At 45.8% G+C, this 16,634-nt stretch overlaps 1 protein-coding gene across 2 annotated transcripts in view; it reads left to right on the forward strand.

Moving 5' to 3' along the window:
* Positions 1-215: 215 nt before the first annotated feature.
* doc2a (double C2-like domains, alpha) overlaps positions 216-16,634 on the forward strand; it is a 41,708-nt gene continuing 25,289 nt past the window's right edge. Inside the window, exons 1-2 of one of the 2 annotated variants that reach the window (XM_038295226.1) lie at positions 216-333; positions 15,186-15,515. In XM_038295226.1, the coding sequence (XP_038151154.1) occupies positions 15,191-15,515 (325 nt within the window). In that variant the 5' untranslated portion in view covers positions 216-333; positions 15,186-15,190. Of the gene's footprint in view, positions 334-15,185; positions 15,610-16,634 lie in introns of those variants that run through there. The other variant, XM_038295227.1, reaches the window with a different exon arrangement.

The raw sequence follows: 16,634 nt of genomic DNA on the forward strand, positions 1-16,634 counted from the left end.
GAGAGGGGGGAGGTGAGTTAATCTAATACATGTGTAGTGTGATTAAAGGAAGAGCTTCATCGCTGTTGACACTTCAGATGAACGTGAAGCTCTGAGAGGAAATATTAAACATTCTGGAATCGGAGGGAAAACCGGAGCAGCGAGGTGGAAAAACTCTGGATCTGTCACAGGGAGATCTACCTCCTCCTCCTCCTCCTCCTCCTCCTCCTCCTCCTCCTCCTCCTCCTCCTCCTCCTAACTCCTCAGATGCTCGCTGCCCGTCTCACCACCTGTTAGTGCAGACTCTTCGTCCACTTGTTTCTACAGGAATCTCCTCCACTCCCACAATCAAAGGTAGGAATTGCTGCTCCTCTCATCCTCCGCTCAGTCGCTTTGGGTTCAGTCAGATTTTAATGTCTTCTTGGTTCCGATCAGCTTTAAAAAGTGCATTTAAACCCATGCAGTGATATTTGCATGACTTTTCTCCCTGTTTGATGGAGATTCCTGCCTCTGCTGTTTTACATTCACTGCAGCTTTCGCTCAGCAGAGTCTCCAGTGTTTTACTGGATCCAGTTTATGCAGCTTCCTCTGTTTAAATGAGAGAATATATCATCGTTCACTGAGGTTAAAACTGGGAATCCTGGCAGAGAAACAGATTATTAGAGCTTTAGAGTCGGTTATCTGTAGGAACCAGAACAGCTTTGATTGTTTGGGTAAAAGCTCTACGGTTCCTGGAACCAACGGACTGAATGAAAGGTAAAAATGCTCCCTGAGTAAAACCAGGTGCAACGTCTGAACGCAGCCTGATGGTTCCCAGAACCGCTCCAACATCAGTGGGGAGGATGAAGGTTCTTTCAGAAGATCTACTTTCTAACCTGGTTGCTGCTCCGCAGGAACATTTTCTGATTGTTCCACAGGATCTAAATCTATGCAGAATATCTGCATGCTGAGATCGTAGATAAAAGCTTCCCTGGTTAGAGGGGCTGACACCCCCTCCCCCGCCTCGCTGCGGTGGTGATAAACTAACAGTTCCTCTAAACCACTTTATTAGGAACAAGAATTTGTTCAAAGTGAAGCTAAAAGTAGCCTGGCTGTTAGCATGATGTTTGGTCAGATGATTGTTTCAGAACCGCAGACTGGAGCATGTTCCAAAGCTTTCATGGTGATGACATCATCAGCCTGACTACATGACCTTCACTGTGGAGAGCACGGTGCCCACGCCACAGCTACGGAGCTTCAACCAGCGCTGGATGACTCCTGAGCTGAAAGTCCTAACCAGAAGAAGAGAGCCCTCAGCTCAGGAGACGGAGAACAGCGAAGCGTCCAGCGAGGCTCCAATGGAGGATCAGGGCGGCAAAGAAGGACTATAGGAGGAAGATGGAAGAACAACTGGCATAGAAAAATGGCAGAGATGTGTGGAGGGGTCTGAAGAACATCTCCAGCTTTGGGCAGAGGACCATCAGCAGGTCTGCAGACCTAAAGCCTGGTCTATGCTCAGAAACAACCAGGCGGTCTGCGTGCGAGTCGCAGTTAAAGCAGATATGCCCCGCCCCTTCCGCAGACACTCTGGTGCTCTTCTAAAATTGTAGGTGACCGCAGACAGGAGGCCTCTGATTGGTCAGTTCTACATCCGCTCTACTCTATGCGTATTTCCTGTTTGGTCCCTAATGGCAGAAACTCTGGCTGTAGCTCCGCCCACAGCGCCTGGCTCACCTCGGACTCTATCCCAGACACCGTGCAGGACGCTAGTTTGTAGCTCCGAGCGATGGTCTGTTGGTTTGCACCCGAAGCCAAAACACGCAGCGCCACGGCCAGTCTTTGGGGAACCCTCACGGGTGAACTGTGTGTCGTCCGGCGTTGGATGAGGGGTTGTAGACGGTGAACAAGCCGTCTACAACCAGAGGTGCTGAGAAACATGGGGCATCCTCTGTTGAGAACAGGACGGGTTCTTCTTTAAGGCTTTTAGGTTTACCACCAACAAAAACCAAAAGATACAAAAGTACCACTAACCATCTCAGAGCAAAACTCTGGAACTGTTTAAAGTCGTAGGGAAGCGGATGTTACAAATGTTGAATTTCCAAATTTTCCAGAGTGGTGCCCGACTTTACACAAATGCGATTTGTTGTTTATCAAGGGGGTGGGGTTGTTGTGGCGGAAGGTTGACAATAAGTTTGGTTGTGGCCGGTTTGTCTGAAGCATCTTGCTAACCAGTTAGCAACTTAGCGCTAGCAGGTTCCCAATGGGAAATTCCACTGGGACCAAGTAGCACTAAATTGGGGACTTAGAAACGACGCTGTCAAGGAACGCGATGGACAGCGGAAACATGCAAGAGGAGGAGAGTTTAGTGTCGGAGGTCGTGAGTCTCCTCCGTCATCCATTTATTATTTAGAGGAGGAAAGCGGGGACGAAGATGTCGTGGAAGAGGACGGCAGGGCTGCAGAAGCTTGGTTTGGTGTAGAAGGCTTCCAGCCGTACATGTTTGAGCCCTTGCCTCGCAACGCTGCCAGTTCTGTTAGCTCTACGCCTGCTGAAGACACAGACGTCCATCCCCGTGAACACCTAAATTCAGCCAATGATATATCAACGGTCATCTGTCAATCAAATGTTTTCGGTCATAGCATCTTGATTCATGTGTCGCAGCTAATATACGCAACGGTTGAAATCAGAATCCTTTCCTTTCCCATTGAGTTGCGTCCCAGTGTTCACGGGGATGGACGTCTGTGTCTTCGGCAGGCGTAGAGCTAACAGAACTGACAGCGTTGCGAGGCAAGGGCTCAAACATGTACAGCTGGAAGCCTTCTACACCAAACCAGCCACACACCGACCAACCGGCAACAACCAAATAGCTTGCTAACCTTCCGCTACAACAATCCCGCCCCCTTGATAATCAACCAATCACATTCTATTTATTCACTCGTGTAAAGTCGGGCACCACTCGTTAGAAACGAGTTGGAACAGCCGCTTCCCTATAACTTTAAGCCCTAAGTTTATGTTTGTGTCACTTTGGTTTTCTGTAGATCTCATCTTCAACAAACCACAGAAAGAAAACAGGATCAGGTTCACCTGTCTATGAGTGGTAGACATTTCTCTCGGTTCTAGAGGATGATCTGTGGGAATAAAGAAACTGCAGTCAGTTGGTCTCCCACCAGTTTCAGGTTTTATTTTGAGACCAGTTAAAATGAAGCCATTTTGATTCAGAATCCCAGTTTTCCTCAGATTGATCAGTGGTCTGCAGCTCCATTGCTTCTAAGGATAACTGGACTTAGATCACTTTGTAACATGAAAAACCATGAGAATTTAAAGCTGAACTTTTCCGCTCTTCCTCTGCATGAGTCTGATTGTTTAACTTTAATGGTAATTAGAGGAAAAATGGAGCACAGATGTAGATAATGACGTAGTGTTGCTTCGGTGTGTAAGTTTGCCAAAACAATGTGGGACTCGGTAATTTTCTCTGGTCCCCTCCCTGATCTGACCAGTGATGACATGTTTAGCCGCATGTCGTCATTCAACCGCTGGTCGTCTAGGTGGTGTCCTGAAAACAACGTGGGCTACATTAATAATTGGCAATCCTTTTGGGGAAAGCCTGGTCTGATTCGGAGACGGCATCCATCCCACTTTGGATGGTGCAGCTCTTCTTTCTAGGAATCTGGCCACATTTATTAGTCCTCCAGAACCCTGACCCCCCAGGGTGCAGACCAGGAAGCAGTGTCCTAGTTTAACAGACCTCTCTGCAGCTTCTCTACTGTTACCCACTCTTTACTCCATCTCCAGGTGCACAATTTAAAAATGTGCACCTGGAGAATAAATAACCAATATTTAGCTATGAACATTGTTCCAGTAATGGATACTTGAAAATAGCAGCAACATCAGAGATGTGCAGAATGACAGCAGCAGGTTATTTAACTGACTAAGGTAGAAACTGAGCAGAATCAGCATGAATGGAAGAACTGGTTGAGGTTGATGGGAACAGTGGTGGTTATAAAGATGAAGGATCTGTGATAACGCTCCCTGGTGCGTTTACGGTGCAGCAGTCTGTCACTGAAGGAGCTCTCCAGTTCAGCACCAGCTTAATGCATGCGGGGGGGGGGGGGGGGGCATTTTCCAACAGAGATGTTAGGATCCGTCTGTTTTCCACCTCCTGCACGGAGTCCAGAGGGCATCCAATCACAGAGCTGGCCTTCCTGATCAATAAATACACAAATAAGATCGATCTTATTAAAAATAAGACTCCTCTATCTACGATTGGTTTATCTCAGGCTCCTCTCCTGTGGAACCAACTACCAGTTTTAGTCCGTGAGGCAGACACCCTGTCTACTTTTAAGGCTAAGCTTAAAACTTTCCTTTTTGATAAAGCTTCTAGTTAGAGTGGCTCAGGTTATCCTGAGCTATCTCTATAGTTCTGCTGCTATAGGCTTAGACTGCTGGAGGACATAGGGACCCCTTTTTCATCATTCTGCTTCATTCTATCTCTATTCTCCCCCTCTCTGCAGAATCTGTTAGTTCAATCTCTAACGTTCTGCTCTCTCTGCTTTTTCTCATAGTAGCTTCATCTGGTCTGTTCCTGTTTGGCTGTGACTCCATCCTGGAGAGAAATATCAGCTGTGCTGCTGCCATCAACACCTTTGTTTCTAGATGTTGGAGCTTGGCCTGTTTTTCAGTGTAGTCCTGTTTCTCTGACTGTGACTAACTGGATGTGCTCTCTTCATCCTCTGACATGGGAGCTGGCTCGGAGCTCGTCTGCCTGGCTGTGTGTTTCCTGGACGGGGCCGCCTGTGGAGCTGGTTGACAGTTGCCTTTTGTATCTATGCTTCTTTTTCTATGTCTGCTTCTGTCTCCTTGAACCCCATTCGGCCTCAGCAGATGGCCGCTCACACTGAGCCTGGTTCTGCTGGAGGTTTCTTCCTGTTCAAAGGGAGTTTTTCCTCTCCACTGTCGCTACAAGCATGCTTAGTGTGAGGGATTGCTGAAGAGTCAATGAGTCGATGCAATCAGCTGGTTTTCCTTAGATAGAAAACTTTGAATCAATCTGACTGGATGATCTGGTTGATCTGGATCTATAAAGTGACCTGAGATGACATGATGTGAATTGGCGCTATAGAAATAAACTGAATAGAATTGTTTAACCGGCCGTCTTTGGCCTGATGATCCAAACTGGGATCAGGAGGCATCATCTGCTCCTTTCACCCACTAACCAACGTCTCACCTGTCGGTCGGCATCATCAGAGGATTCAGAGTGACAGCAGACACTGACCAGAGAGTCACCCCTCCTCTGAGAGGTGAGAGCAACATGGGGGCCGTTTCAGATCCACCAGCAGGGAGGACAACAGGAGACAGAAACAGCAGCAGCAGAGGGACAGGAAACAAGGAGAAGAGTGGGGGAGGACTCAGAGGAAGAAAGATTTCATTAACATATTCCGCTCAGCCAAGGTTGCACCAGTAATCCCAGTGCGGCAGCATATCAGTGGTTGGACCAGCCCCAACTCTGGCTTTCATGTGGGAGAATAAATGAGAACTCCCACCTGAATTAAAGACGACTCCAGGCCTCTGGCACGAAGCTGAAGCAGCCCTGATGCAACAAAAAGGCTCTAAATATACAGTCACCATGATTTTGAAAATGGGAAGATCAATCATTACTGCAGGGAAATGCAGCCCTTTTGTAGTCTCGCCTTCTGTCATCTTTACTGTTGCAGTTCCGCCATCTGCTGCCAGGGGGGAACTCAGAAAGCGTCAGGTCTCTCAGAACAAGGCGGCACGGTCTGATCTGATGTCAACCAGATGCAGGCCGCCTTTCCTTTACGGTTGAGAAAAAGCTGCTTTTTATGCTGTTTAAGTCAGTTATTAGACTCTGGTTAAAAGTGCTCCATGCGCAGTAGTTCCTCTGAAATAGAGAAGTACAGGAGAGCAGGAAGTGTCGTCACCATCGTAGTGAGGCTGATTGACAGGTCCAGTCCCAAAAGTGAAATCCATTAAAACAAACTAATAGAAGCTGAAGATGAAACCGTTTGGACCTGATCAGCTGAACATCAACATGAATCATCAGACCAAAGACAGATGGAGACGGTTCACCCGGTCCTTTTCCAGGACCTGGTTTAGCTCCAAGGCTAGGCGAACTGTTTGCAGCGAGGCTAGGCTAACTGCATGCAGCGAGGCTAGGCTAACTGCAAGCAGCGAGGCTAGGTTATTTGCATGCAGCGAGGCTAGGCTAAGTGCAAGCAGCGAGGCTAGGCTAACTGCAAGCAGCGAGGCTAGGTTATTTGCATGCAGCGAGGCTAGGCTAAGTGCAAGCAGCGAGGCTAGGCTAACTGCATGCAGCGAGGCTAGGCTAACTGCATGCAGCGAGGCTAGGCTAACTGCAAGCAGCGAGGCTAGGTTATTTGCATGCAGCGAGGCTAGGCTAAGTGCAAGCAGCGAGGCTAGGCTAACTGCATGCAGCGAGGCTAGGCTAACTGCATGCAGCGAGGCTAGGTTATTTGCATGCAGCGAGGCTAGGCTAGGCTAACTGCATGAAGCGAGGCTAAGGCTAACTACATGCAGCGAGGCTAGGCTAACTGCATGCAGTGAGGCTAGGCTAACTGCAAGCAGCGAGGGTAGGCTAATTGCAAGCAGCGAGGCTAGGCTAGGCTAACTGCATGCAGCGAGGCTAAGGCTAACTGCATGCAGCGAGGCTAGGCTAACTGCATATAGATGGATGGATGATGGATGGATGGATGGATGATGGATGGATGATGGATGGATGGATGATGAATGGATGGATGGATGGATGGTTGGATGGATGGATGGATGAATGAATGATGGATGTTTCACTAGTCTAAGGTTTCACTAGTTTAAGGCTTCACTAGTTTTCACTAGTTTAAGGTTTTACTAGTCTAAGGTTTCACTAGTTTAAGGTTTCACTAGTTTTCACTAGTTTAAGGTTTTACTAGTCCAAGGTTTCACTAGTTTAAGGTTTCACTAGTTTTCACTAGTCTAAGGTTTCAGTAGTCTAAGGTTTCACTAGTTTAAGGCTTCACTAGTTTTCACTAGTTTAAGGTTTTACTAGTCCAAGGTTTCACTAGTTTAAGGTTTCACTAGTTTTCACTAGTCTAAGGTTTCAGTAGTCTAAGGTTTCACTAGTTTAAGGCTTCACTAGTTTTCACTAGTTTAAGGTTTCACTAGATTAAGGCTTCACTAGTTTTCACTAGTTTAAGGTTTCATTAGTTTAAGGTTTCACTAGTTTTCACTAGTCTAAGGTTTCACTAGTTTAAGGCTTCACTAGTTTTCACTAGTTTAAGGTTTTACTAGTCCAAGGTTTCACTAGTTTAAGGTTTCACTAGTTTTCACTAGTTTAAGGTTTCACTAGTCTAAGGTTTCACTAGTTTAAGGCTTCACTAGTTTTCACTAGTTTAAGGTTTTACTAGTCCAAGGTTTCACTAGTTTAAGGTTTCACTAGTTTTCACTAGTCTAAGGTTTCACTAGTTTAAGGCTTATCTAGTTTTCACTACTTTAAGGTTTTACTAGTCCAAGGTTTCACTAGTTTAAGGCTTCACTAGTTTTCACTAGTCTAAGGTTTCACTAGTTTAAGGTTTCACTAGTTTTCACTAGTCTAAGGTTTCACTAGTTTAAGGTTTCACTAGTCTAAGGTTTCACTAGTCCAAGGTTTCACTAGTTTAAGGCTTCACTAGTTTTCACTAGTTTAAGGTTTTACTAGTCTAAGGTTTCACTAGTTTAAGGTTTCACTAGTTTTCACTAGTTTAAGGTTTTACTAGTCCAAGGTTTCACTAGTTTAAGGTTTCACTAGTTTTCACTAGTCTAAGGTTTCAGTAGTCTAAGGTTTCACTAGTTTAAGGCTTCACTAGTTTTCACTAGTTTAAGGTTTTACTAGTCCAAGGTTTCACTAGTTTAAGGTTTCACTAGTTTTCACTAGTCTAAGGTTTCAGTAGTCTAAGGTTTCACTAGTTTAAGGCTTCACTAGTTTTCACTAGTTTAAGGTTTCACTAGATTAAGGCTTCACTAGTTTTCACTAGTTTAAGGTTTCATTAGTTTAAGGTTTCACTAGTTTTCACTAGTCTAAGGTTTCACTAGTTTAAGGCTTCACTAGTTTTCACTAGTTTAAGGTTTTACTAGTCCAAGGTTTCACTAGTTTAAGGTTTCACTAGTTTTCACTAGTTTAAGGTTTCACTAGTCTAAGGTTTCACTAGTTTAAGGCTTCACTAGTTTTCACTAGTTTAAGGTTTTACTAGTCCAAGGTTTCACTAGTTTAAGGTTTCACTAGTTTTCACTAGTCTAAGGTTTCACTAGTTTAAGGCTTATCTAGTTTTCACTACTTTAAGGTTTTACTAGTCCAAGGTTTCACTAGTTTAAGGCTTCACTAGTTTTCACTAGTCTAAGGTTTCACTAGTTTAAGGTTTCACTAGTTTTCACTAGTCTAAGGTTTCACTAGTTTAAGGTTTCACTAGTCTAAGGTTTCACTAGTCCAAGGTTTCACTAGTTTAAGGTTTCACTAGTCTAAGGTTTCACTAGTTTTCACTAGTCTAAGGTTTCACTAGTTTAAGGTTTCACTAGTTTAAGGCTTCACTAGTTTTCACTAGTCCAAGGTTTCACTAGTTTAAGGTTTCACTAGTCTAAGGTTTCTCTAGTTTAAGGTTTCACTAGTCTAAGGTTTCACTAGACCAAGGTTTCACTAGTCTAAGGTTTCACTAGTCTAAGGTTTCTCTAGTTTAAGGTTTCACTAGTCTAAGGTTTCACTAGCCAAGGTTTCACTAGTCTAAGGTTTCAGTAGTCCAAGGTTTCACTAGTCTAAGGTTTCACTAGTTTAAGGTTTCACTAGTCTAAGGTTTCTCTAGTTTAAGGTTTCACTAGTCTAAGGTTTCACTAGTCTAAGGTTTCACTAGTCTAAAGTCAGTGTTTGTGTTTTCAGCCTCCAGCTTTAATTGCCTCACAGCAAAGGATGTGAAACGACAGGAAACATGTAGAGCATCTTTTAAGGACGTGCAGCAGAGCTCTCTGAGTTGTTTACAGCCTGTTTTAGAAAATCATATAAACTGGAGTCTGCTGGAAATTTCGATCTCGCTGCTGAAAATGAAAAGCATCCATCTGAAGCTCTCCTCTGCTAAAGTCATTCTGTTCTCAGACGTGCAGCAGGAAGCAAAAGAGATAGAGATGCTGCATCTGTGTGTAGATGGGTCATCAGACGGCAACATTTCACACTCAGAGGATCCAGGCTGCCATAGCTTCAGTTATTCACCTGGAAGCTGCTAGCTTTAACGCTAATATGGTTTCCTTCTCCGTCCTCCTGATGCTTTCTGCTCTCTGCCTCTTTTAGCTAAAATGGTATTTTTCATAGTTCTGGAGGTAAGGTGGTAAACCTCCAGGAATTAGACCGGGCCTAAGAGCTGACAGATTCAAACTACCAAGAGTAGTTTTACAGATACGTAGTAAAGCTGTAATGGTACAGAATTTACCGCTCCAACACTTTAGTCAAATATAACATAATAGCAGTTTTCTTAAATTAAAATTTGAATTTAAAAAAAGTTTAAACAGTTATTAAAATAAAAACATTCTGCTTAGTTTAAAAAAAAACAAGCATCACATCAGTTAAATCTTTATATCAAGTACATATCCGATTATCTTTCTGCAGTGTCGTCACACTGCGCTGACATGTTTAGCCGCATGTCGTCATTCAACCGTTGGTTGTCTAGGTGATGTCCTGAAAACAATCTGGGCTACATTAATGATTGACAATCCTTTTGGTCTGATTCGGAGGGCCCCGCCCCTTTTTATGATGTACCAACACAACAACAGGTCTGTAACATTATCTGGGCCCCATGTGAAGTACAACACGTGATAAAGGTTCAGGATACGGCGACAATTCCATAAATCGGCCATAAGATACGATTATGAAATTCTCAGTAGTATACGATCACACATGGAAAAATAGTGAGTGCTCACGTTAAATGGAACCCATTCATCCCAAGTTCCAAAAACTCATTTCAGGGAGATGCTTATAGAGTCCTAGTTTAACAGACCTCTCTGCAGCTTCTCTACTGTTACCCACTCTTTACTCCATCCAGACAGTGTCTTGCCCACGACCAAAATCTAATAAATTAGCAAATATTCCCAAAGGAGTAAATCATGATAATCTAATTAAAATCAAAATAACTCCAATTGGGGAAAAAGTTAAAACGATTAAATGTGGTCTGTTTAACATAAGATCTCTTTTCTCTAAAAGTCTACTAGTTAATGACTTGATTTGTGATAATCACATTGACTTATGTTGCCTTACAGAAACCTGGCTGCAGCAAGAGGATTATGTGAGCATAAACGAGGCAACTCCTTCAAGCTATTAAAATTTTCACATCCCCAGAAGTTCTGGGCGAGGAGGAGGAGTAGCAACAATCTTCCAGTCTGACTTACTGATTACTCCCAAAACAGTTAATACCTACAACTCTTTTAAACATTTAACCCTTAATTTCCCTGATCCAAATTTCAAGGCAAGAAAACCTCTTCTTTTTGTAACTTTGTATCGTCCACCAGGTCCTTACTCTGAATGTTTAGAGGAGTTTTCAGAGTTCCTTTCTGATTTGGTATTAAATACTGACAGGGTCATCATAGTGGGAGATTTTAACATCCATGCTGACATTGAAGGCGATAGCTTAAGAGCAGCCTTTAATGCTATCTTAGACACTATTGGCTTTGTTCAAAATGTGAATAGTCCCACACATTCTCATCTTCATACTTTGGATCTTGTGCTGACATACGGCATAGAATGTGAAGAAATAACAGTATTTCCTCACAACCCTGTCCTCTCTGACCACTTTCTAATAACCTTCAGGATTACTTTAACAGAGTTCTCCTCCCCCAAAGGAAGGTTACATTTTAGCAGATCATTATCAGATAGAGCAGTTATACAGTTTAAAGAATCTGCTTCACTTTCTCTCTCCTCTGTGTCCTTGAGCAGTTCCAACCAGGTTATTTAAGGAGGTATTCCCTTTGATCTCCTCCTCCATTCTAGATGTGATTAATCTATCTCTGTTACAGGGATATGTACCAAAGGCTTTTAAGGTTGCTGGAATTAAACCTTTACTTAAGAAAGCGTCTCTTGACCCAGATGACTTGGTCAATTATAGGCCTATATCCAATCTTCCTTTCTGAAACTTCTTCGTTTCTGAAGCAATTGAACTTTATTGATCTCACATTGGAGAAATTCCTTCTCTGCATTTAAACCATCCCCTTTGGGAGCACTGGGCTGCCACTTTACGGCGCCAGAGGAGCAGTGTGGGGTTAAGGGTCTTGCTCAGGGACCCAGAATGGAGGTAATTGGAACCCTCTCAGAGCACAAGTTCACTGCTCTAACCACTAGGCCATCTCTTTGATGGATTTACTGATTGATTGACCTTATTTGTCTCACAGTGGAGAAATGTTCTGCTGCTGGTTCCTGATCCCTCCTGTAGAAACTCATGGTTCCTTTGCAGCTCAGAGGTCCTCAGGTCATTCCAGGTCCTTCATCTTCTGGGTTCCCTCTCTCTGTGGTTCAGGCGCCTCATTAATCTGCTTCAGTCCATTGTTTACTGAAGTCCACAGGGTTCAGGCTGTGCTTTATTAAAGGATGCCTCCTGTTCTGGACCTTGGATGCTGAGGACCTTGTAGCCTGGACGTTGTTTTTAAATTATTTCCAGGTTTTGCAGGACTGTTTTTCCAACAGCGATCAGAGCTACGTGTGATTTGTTCTGACCTTCAGATCAGAGCCTCTGGGTGACTGCAGCTCTGGGTCTGTGAGAAGGACAGGATTGTGTCCTTCGTTGACCCTCAGCGGTGTGGTGGGTCCTCTATCTCTGACCTGTAGCGTCTTCATGTCGGCGGAGATCAGCAGCTTCCTCTGTGATGCCTGCTGAGGCTGTGGGAGCTGTAGACATGCAGGCGATGAGGTTCCTTCACACGACTTTATGGAATCATGTGTTTTCCTTCAGCTCATATCAGGTCAGAGCTGCTCTCTCTGTAGCGTCTCCATCGGCGCTCTGACTGCGGGCCGGTCGTTATCTCTGAGCCGGGTCAGAACCAGACCGTAGCAGAGGAACGGCTGCAGGTCGGCCATATTGACCAATCAGAACCCTTCGCACCGCAGCCCCATCACTCAGACATCCAACTGTCCCAGAGGTTCAGCAGCATGTGGCAGGAAGAGGCTGGAATTGAACCGGCATCCTCCCACACAGGCTCATAGGAGCCTTTGATTTCTGATGTTGGATGAAAATGTTGGATCAAAAGGTCGACTGATTGGTGGTAAAAACCACCGTCCTCCAGGTGCTAACATGTTAGCTTATTGCTGCGGACAGCTTCAGGAACAAAGCGGTTCCACTCTGGTCCTCCTGTGATGAAACATCTCTGCTAATCCACAGAAAGACATAAATGACTTCCTGCACGCTGCAGGCATTTTACTTCCCGCTGGTTTACTGCTGTCAGGATGGACAGCAGAGAGGCGGTCCTTTGAGGAGCTTCACTACATTCAAGCTTTATTCAACTTCAGAGTTTTCTCTACTAATAAACAGAATCCGTCTCCTGAGTGAAAACTATTCAGTTTATTTCTATTCTCTAATCATAACAGCTCTTTATAGATCCAGATCCACCAGATCATCCAGTCAGATTAAAGTTTTCTATCTAAGGAAAACCAGCTGATTGCATCGACTCATTGACTCTTCAGCAATCCCTCACACTAAGCATGCTTGTAGCGACAGTGGAGAGGAAAAACTCCCTTTGAACAGGAAGAAACCTTTTGGTTTTTAGCAGAACCCAGAAGGACCAGGCCGTCCAGTGGGGAGCAGGCAGAGGTGGAGCGATGGAGTCACCTGGTCGTCTCAGGTGTGTCTAGTTTAATCCTCTGAGCAGATTCAGTGGCTGCAGAACAAACACAGGACATGGAGATGACCTGGTGACCCCTCAGCTCCGCCTGTGGGAGCAGGTGGGGAGGGTTAAAGGTGAGACAGGAAGTGGCGAGGCCTCGGCAGGCGGCGTGAGGAGCAGGTGGACACACCGTGATGATGGGTGACCAGGAATAACGATGGTTAGACTGAGATTTTAGTTGGATTTAAGGCTTTCAGCTCATGAAGCTATCTATCTATCTATCTATCTATCTATCTATCTATCTATCTATCTATCAGTGATTATTACTATAGCAGCTAAATCTAGTTAAGAGTATTTTATTTTTATTTGTATCTTTAACAGACCAAGTTTGGGTATAAAAGGTTTTATTAATTCAGTGATTTTTACTGTATAATTTGGGCTTTGAGTTTATAGGTTTCTCATATTCCTTTTTTTTGACTCTGGGCTGTGAGCGGCTCTAAAACAATGATTTCTGAGTCTTGCTGAAGTAGATTTTAAAATATCGTCTTTCTTCATGTAAAATATTTCTCAGAGATTTTATTTCATGTTGCTTTTCCCAGTAAATGTGTTTTAAATCTGCAGCTGCTTCTGTCTCTGCTGAAACATATTAATATATCTACCAGGATAGTGATTGCAGAGAAAGTCGTTTTCCACTCCTCCAGTCTCCGCTACGTACGCAGAGAACAGCCTCCATCAATCATATCATAGCTTAAACAGTCAGATCCAGGCTCTGGCTGGATCCAGTGATGTCACACAGGTAGGCGGGACTCTGGAGCAGCGGGAATGAAACAGAAACACGGATGAACTAAAGGAGCGGAAAGGAAAACAAGTGTTGAAACTATTGGTGGGAAAATGGCAGCTCTAAACTAGTGACTTCAAAGATCTCAGGCTGGGGGTTTGTTCCAGATCCATGGAGCATAGATGCTGCTGGGAGTTTGTTCCAGATCAACGGAGCATAGATGCTGCTGGGAGTTTGTTCCAGATCCACGGAGCATAGATGCTGCTGGGAGTTTGTTCCAGATCCACGGAGCATAGATGCTGCTGGGAGTTTGTTCCAGATCCACGGAGCATAGATGCTGCTGGGAGTTTGTTCCAGATCCACGGAGCATAGATGCTGCTGGGAGTTTGTTCCAGATCCACGGAGCATAGATGCTGCTGGGAGTTTGTTCCAGATCCACGGAGCATAGATGCTGCTGGGAGTTTGTTCCAGATCCACGGAGCATAGATGCTGCTGGGAGTTTGTTCCAGATCCACGGAGCATAGATGCTGCTGGGAGTTTGTTCCAGATCCACGGAGCATAGATGCTGCTGGGAGTTTGTTCCAGATCCACGGAGCATAGATGCTGCTGGGAGTTTGTTCCAGATCCACGGAGCATAGATGCTGCTGGGAGTTTGTTCCAGATCCACGGAGCATAGATGCTGCTGGGAGTTTGTTCCAGATCCACGGAGCATAGATGCTGCTGGGAGTTTGTTCCAGATCCACGGAGCATAGATGCTGCTGGGAGTTTGTTCCAGATCCACGGAGCATAGATGCTGCTGGGAGTTTGTTCCAGATCCACGGAGCATAGATGCTGCTGGGAGTTTGTTCCAGATCCACGGAGCATAGATGCTGCTGGGAGTTTGTTCCAGATCCACGGAGCATAGATGCTGCTGGGAGTTTGTTCCAGATCCACGGAGCATAGATGCTGCTGGGAGTTTGTTCCAGATCCACGGAGCATAGATGCTGCTGGGAGTTTGTTCCAGATCCACGGAGCATAGATGCTGCTGGGAGTTTGTTCCAGATCCACGGAGCATAGATGCTGCTGGGAGTTTGTTCCAGATCCACGGAGCATAGATGCTGCTGGGAGTTTGTTCCAGATCCACGGAGCATAGATGCTGCTGGGAGTTTGTTCCAGATCCATGGAGCATAGATGCTGCTTCTCCATGTTTGGTTCTAGTTCTGGGTGGAAAGGGGAGGCTGGAACTAGAAGATCTGAATTGTCTGGGAAGTAGATCCATAGACAACAGATCTGTTATGGATTGAGTTGCTGATCTATTCAGTGATTTTTGATCTACTTTCTATAGCTCTAGTGAGGACGCAGGCAGCAGCGTCTGGATCAGCTGTCTGATCTACTTTCTATAGTTCTAGTGAGGACGCAGGCAGCAGCGTCTGGATCAGCTGTCTGATCTACTTTCTATAGTTCTAGGTAAACTGATGCACATATAGAACCATTTAACCCATTAATGTAAATATAAAGCAGAACCATAGATGCTTCATCTAGTCAGCATAGATCTAGCCTGTCTCAGTGGTCTGTATTCCAGTGTAGACGGACCCCCTCCCCTCATGGACGGTGATGAACTGTGTCTGTTTTTCAGACTCTATGACGGTGCAGAGAGGAAAGAAGCTCAGCATCTCCATCCAGGAACACATGGCCATAGACGTCTGCCCCGGGCCCATCAGACCCATCAGGCAGATCTCTGCCTACTTCCCCCGCCTCTCCCCCACCTCTCCCACCCGCCCCCTCTCTCCCAACCCCTCCTCCTCGCCGGTGGCCCTCAGCCCCCCCTCGGCGTCCGCCGCGGGCGGGGCGCACCTGCTGTCGCCACTGAGGGCCCACAGCAGGTGGGGCGGGGCGGGCTCCTGCTCTCAGAACAGCAGCATGGACACGTCGGTGGAGATCAACAGCGACGACAGTGACGACTGCAGTGAGCCTGGCTGTTGGCATGTGTCTGTTTGATGCGTCTGTGTTGTTCTCTGCACGCCTGAAGACGCGCAGGGATCAGACATCTGCTCTGCATGGTGACCAGATCCTTCAGCTCTGCACTGATGAAACCTGAAACCCTCTGAGCTGAGAAGGTCATCAGACCTGAAGCATCAGATTCATGGAGCTGAACCCAAACACAGTCACTCCTTCATGGTCACAACTATGGAGGCTTAGCTTCCTTTAGCTCGCTACTGTTTAGGTAATCAAAGCTAATGGCTAAACGAATGAACTCAATTTATTTAACTCTTCAGTCCCATTTTGGCACCGAAATGAAATGAGAACGATAACGTCTTTTAAATTCAGAAGAAAACGAGTACAGACTCGTGTTCTCTCCAAGTCTGTTCCTGACTAGATCCAAGGAAAGTCTGGACTCTGGGAGAACGGGAGAACGCAGCATAGATCTGGGTCAATTAGAACAGCAGCGTACTGATGACATCACCACATTCAAAGCTAGTCTGGAGCTGCATTTCACCTCCTGCTATTAATAGTCTCTAGATAATAATAAATTATGACTTCTTACATGTAGTGGAGGAATAATGATGAACACAGTCAGATAAACACAAATCAAATGAACATTTTGCCAAATAAAACAATCAAACCTCCATCAGAGCCAGCGGTGCTTCACACACGGCTATGCAGAGAGAGGGCTGCTGCAGACGGACTAACGTTAGCCCTGGCCGCTGCAGACGGGCTAACATTAGCCCTGGCCGCTGCAGACGGGCTAACATTAGCCCCGGCCGCTGCAGACGGGCTAACGTTAGCCCCGGCCGCTGCAGACGGGCTAACGTTAGCCCCGGCCGCTGCAGACGGACTAACGTTAGCCCTGGCCGCTGCAGACAGGCTAACATTAGCCCCGGCCGCTGCAGACGGGCTAACGTTAGCCCCGGCCGCTGCAGACGGGCTAACGTTAGCCCCGGCCGCTGCAGACGGGCTAACGTTAGCCCCGGCCGCTGCAGACGGACTGACGTTAGCCCTGGCCGCTGCAGACGGACTAACGTTAGCCCTGGCCGCTGCAGACGGACTAACGTTAGCCCTGGCCGCTGCAGACGGGCTAACGTTA

The sequence above is a fragment of the Cyprinodon tularosa genome, unplaced genomic scaffold (assembly GCF_016077235.1).
Source record: "Cyprinodon tularosa strain WSP-4 unplaced genomic scaffold, ASM1607723v1 ctg352, whole genome shotgun sequence".
Lineage (NCBI taxonomy): Eukaryota > Metazoa > Chordata > Actinopteri > Cyprinodontiformes > Cyprinodontidae > Cyprinodon > Cyprinodon tularosa.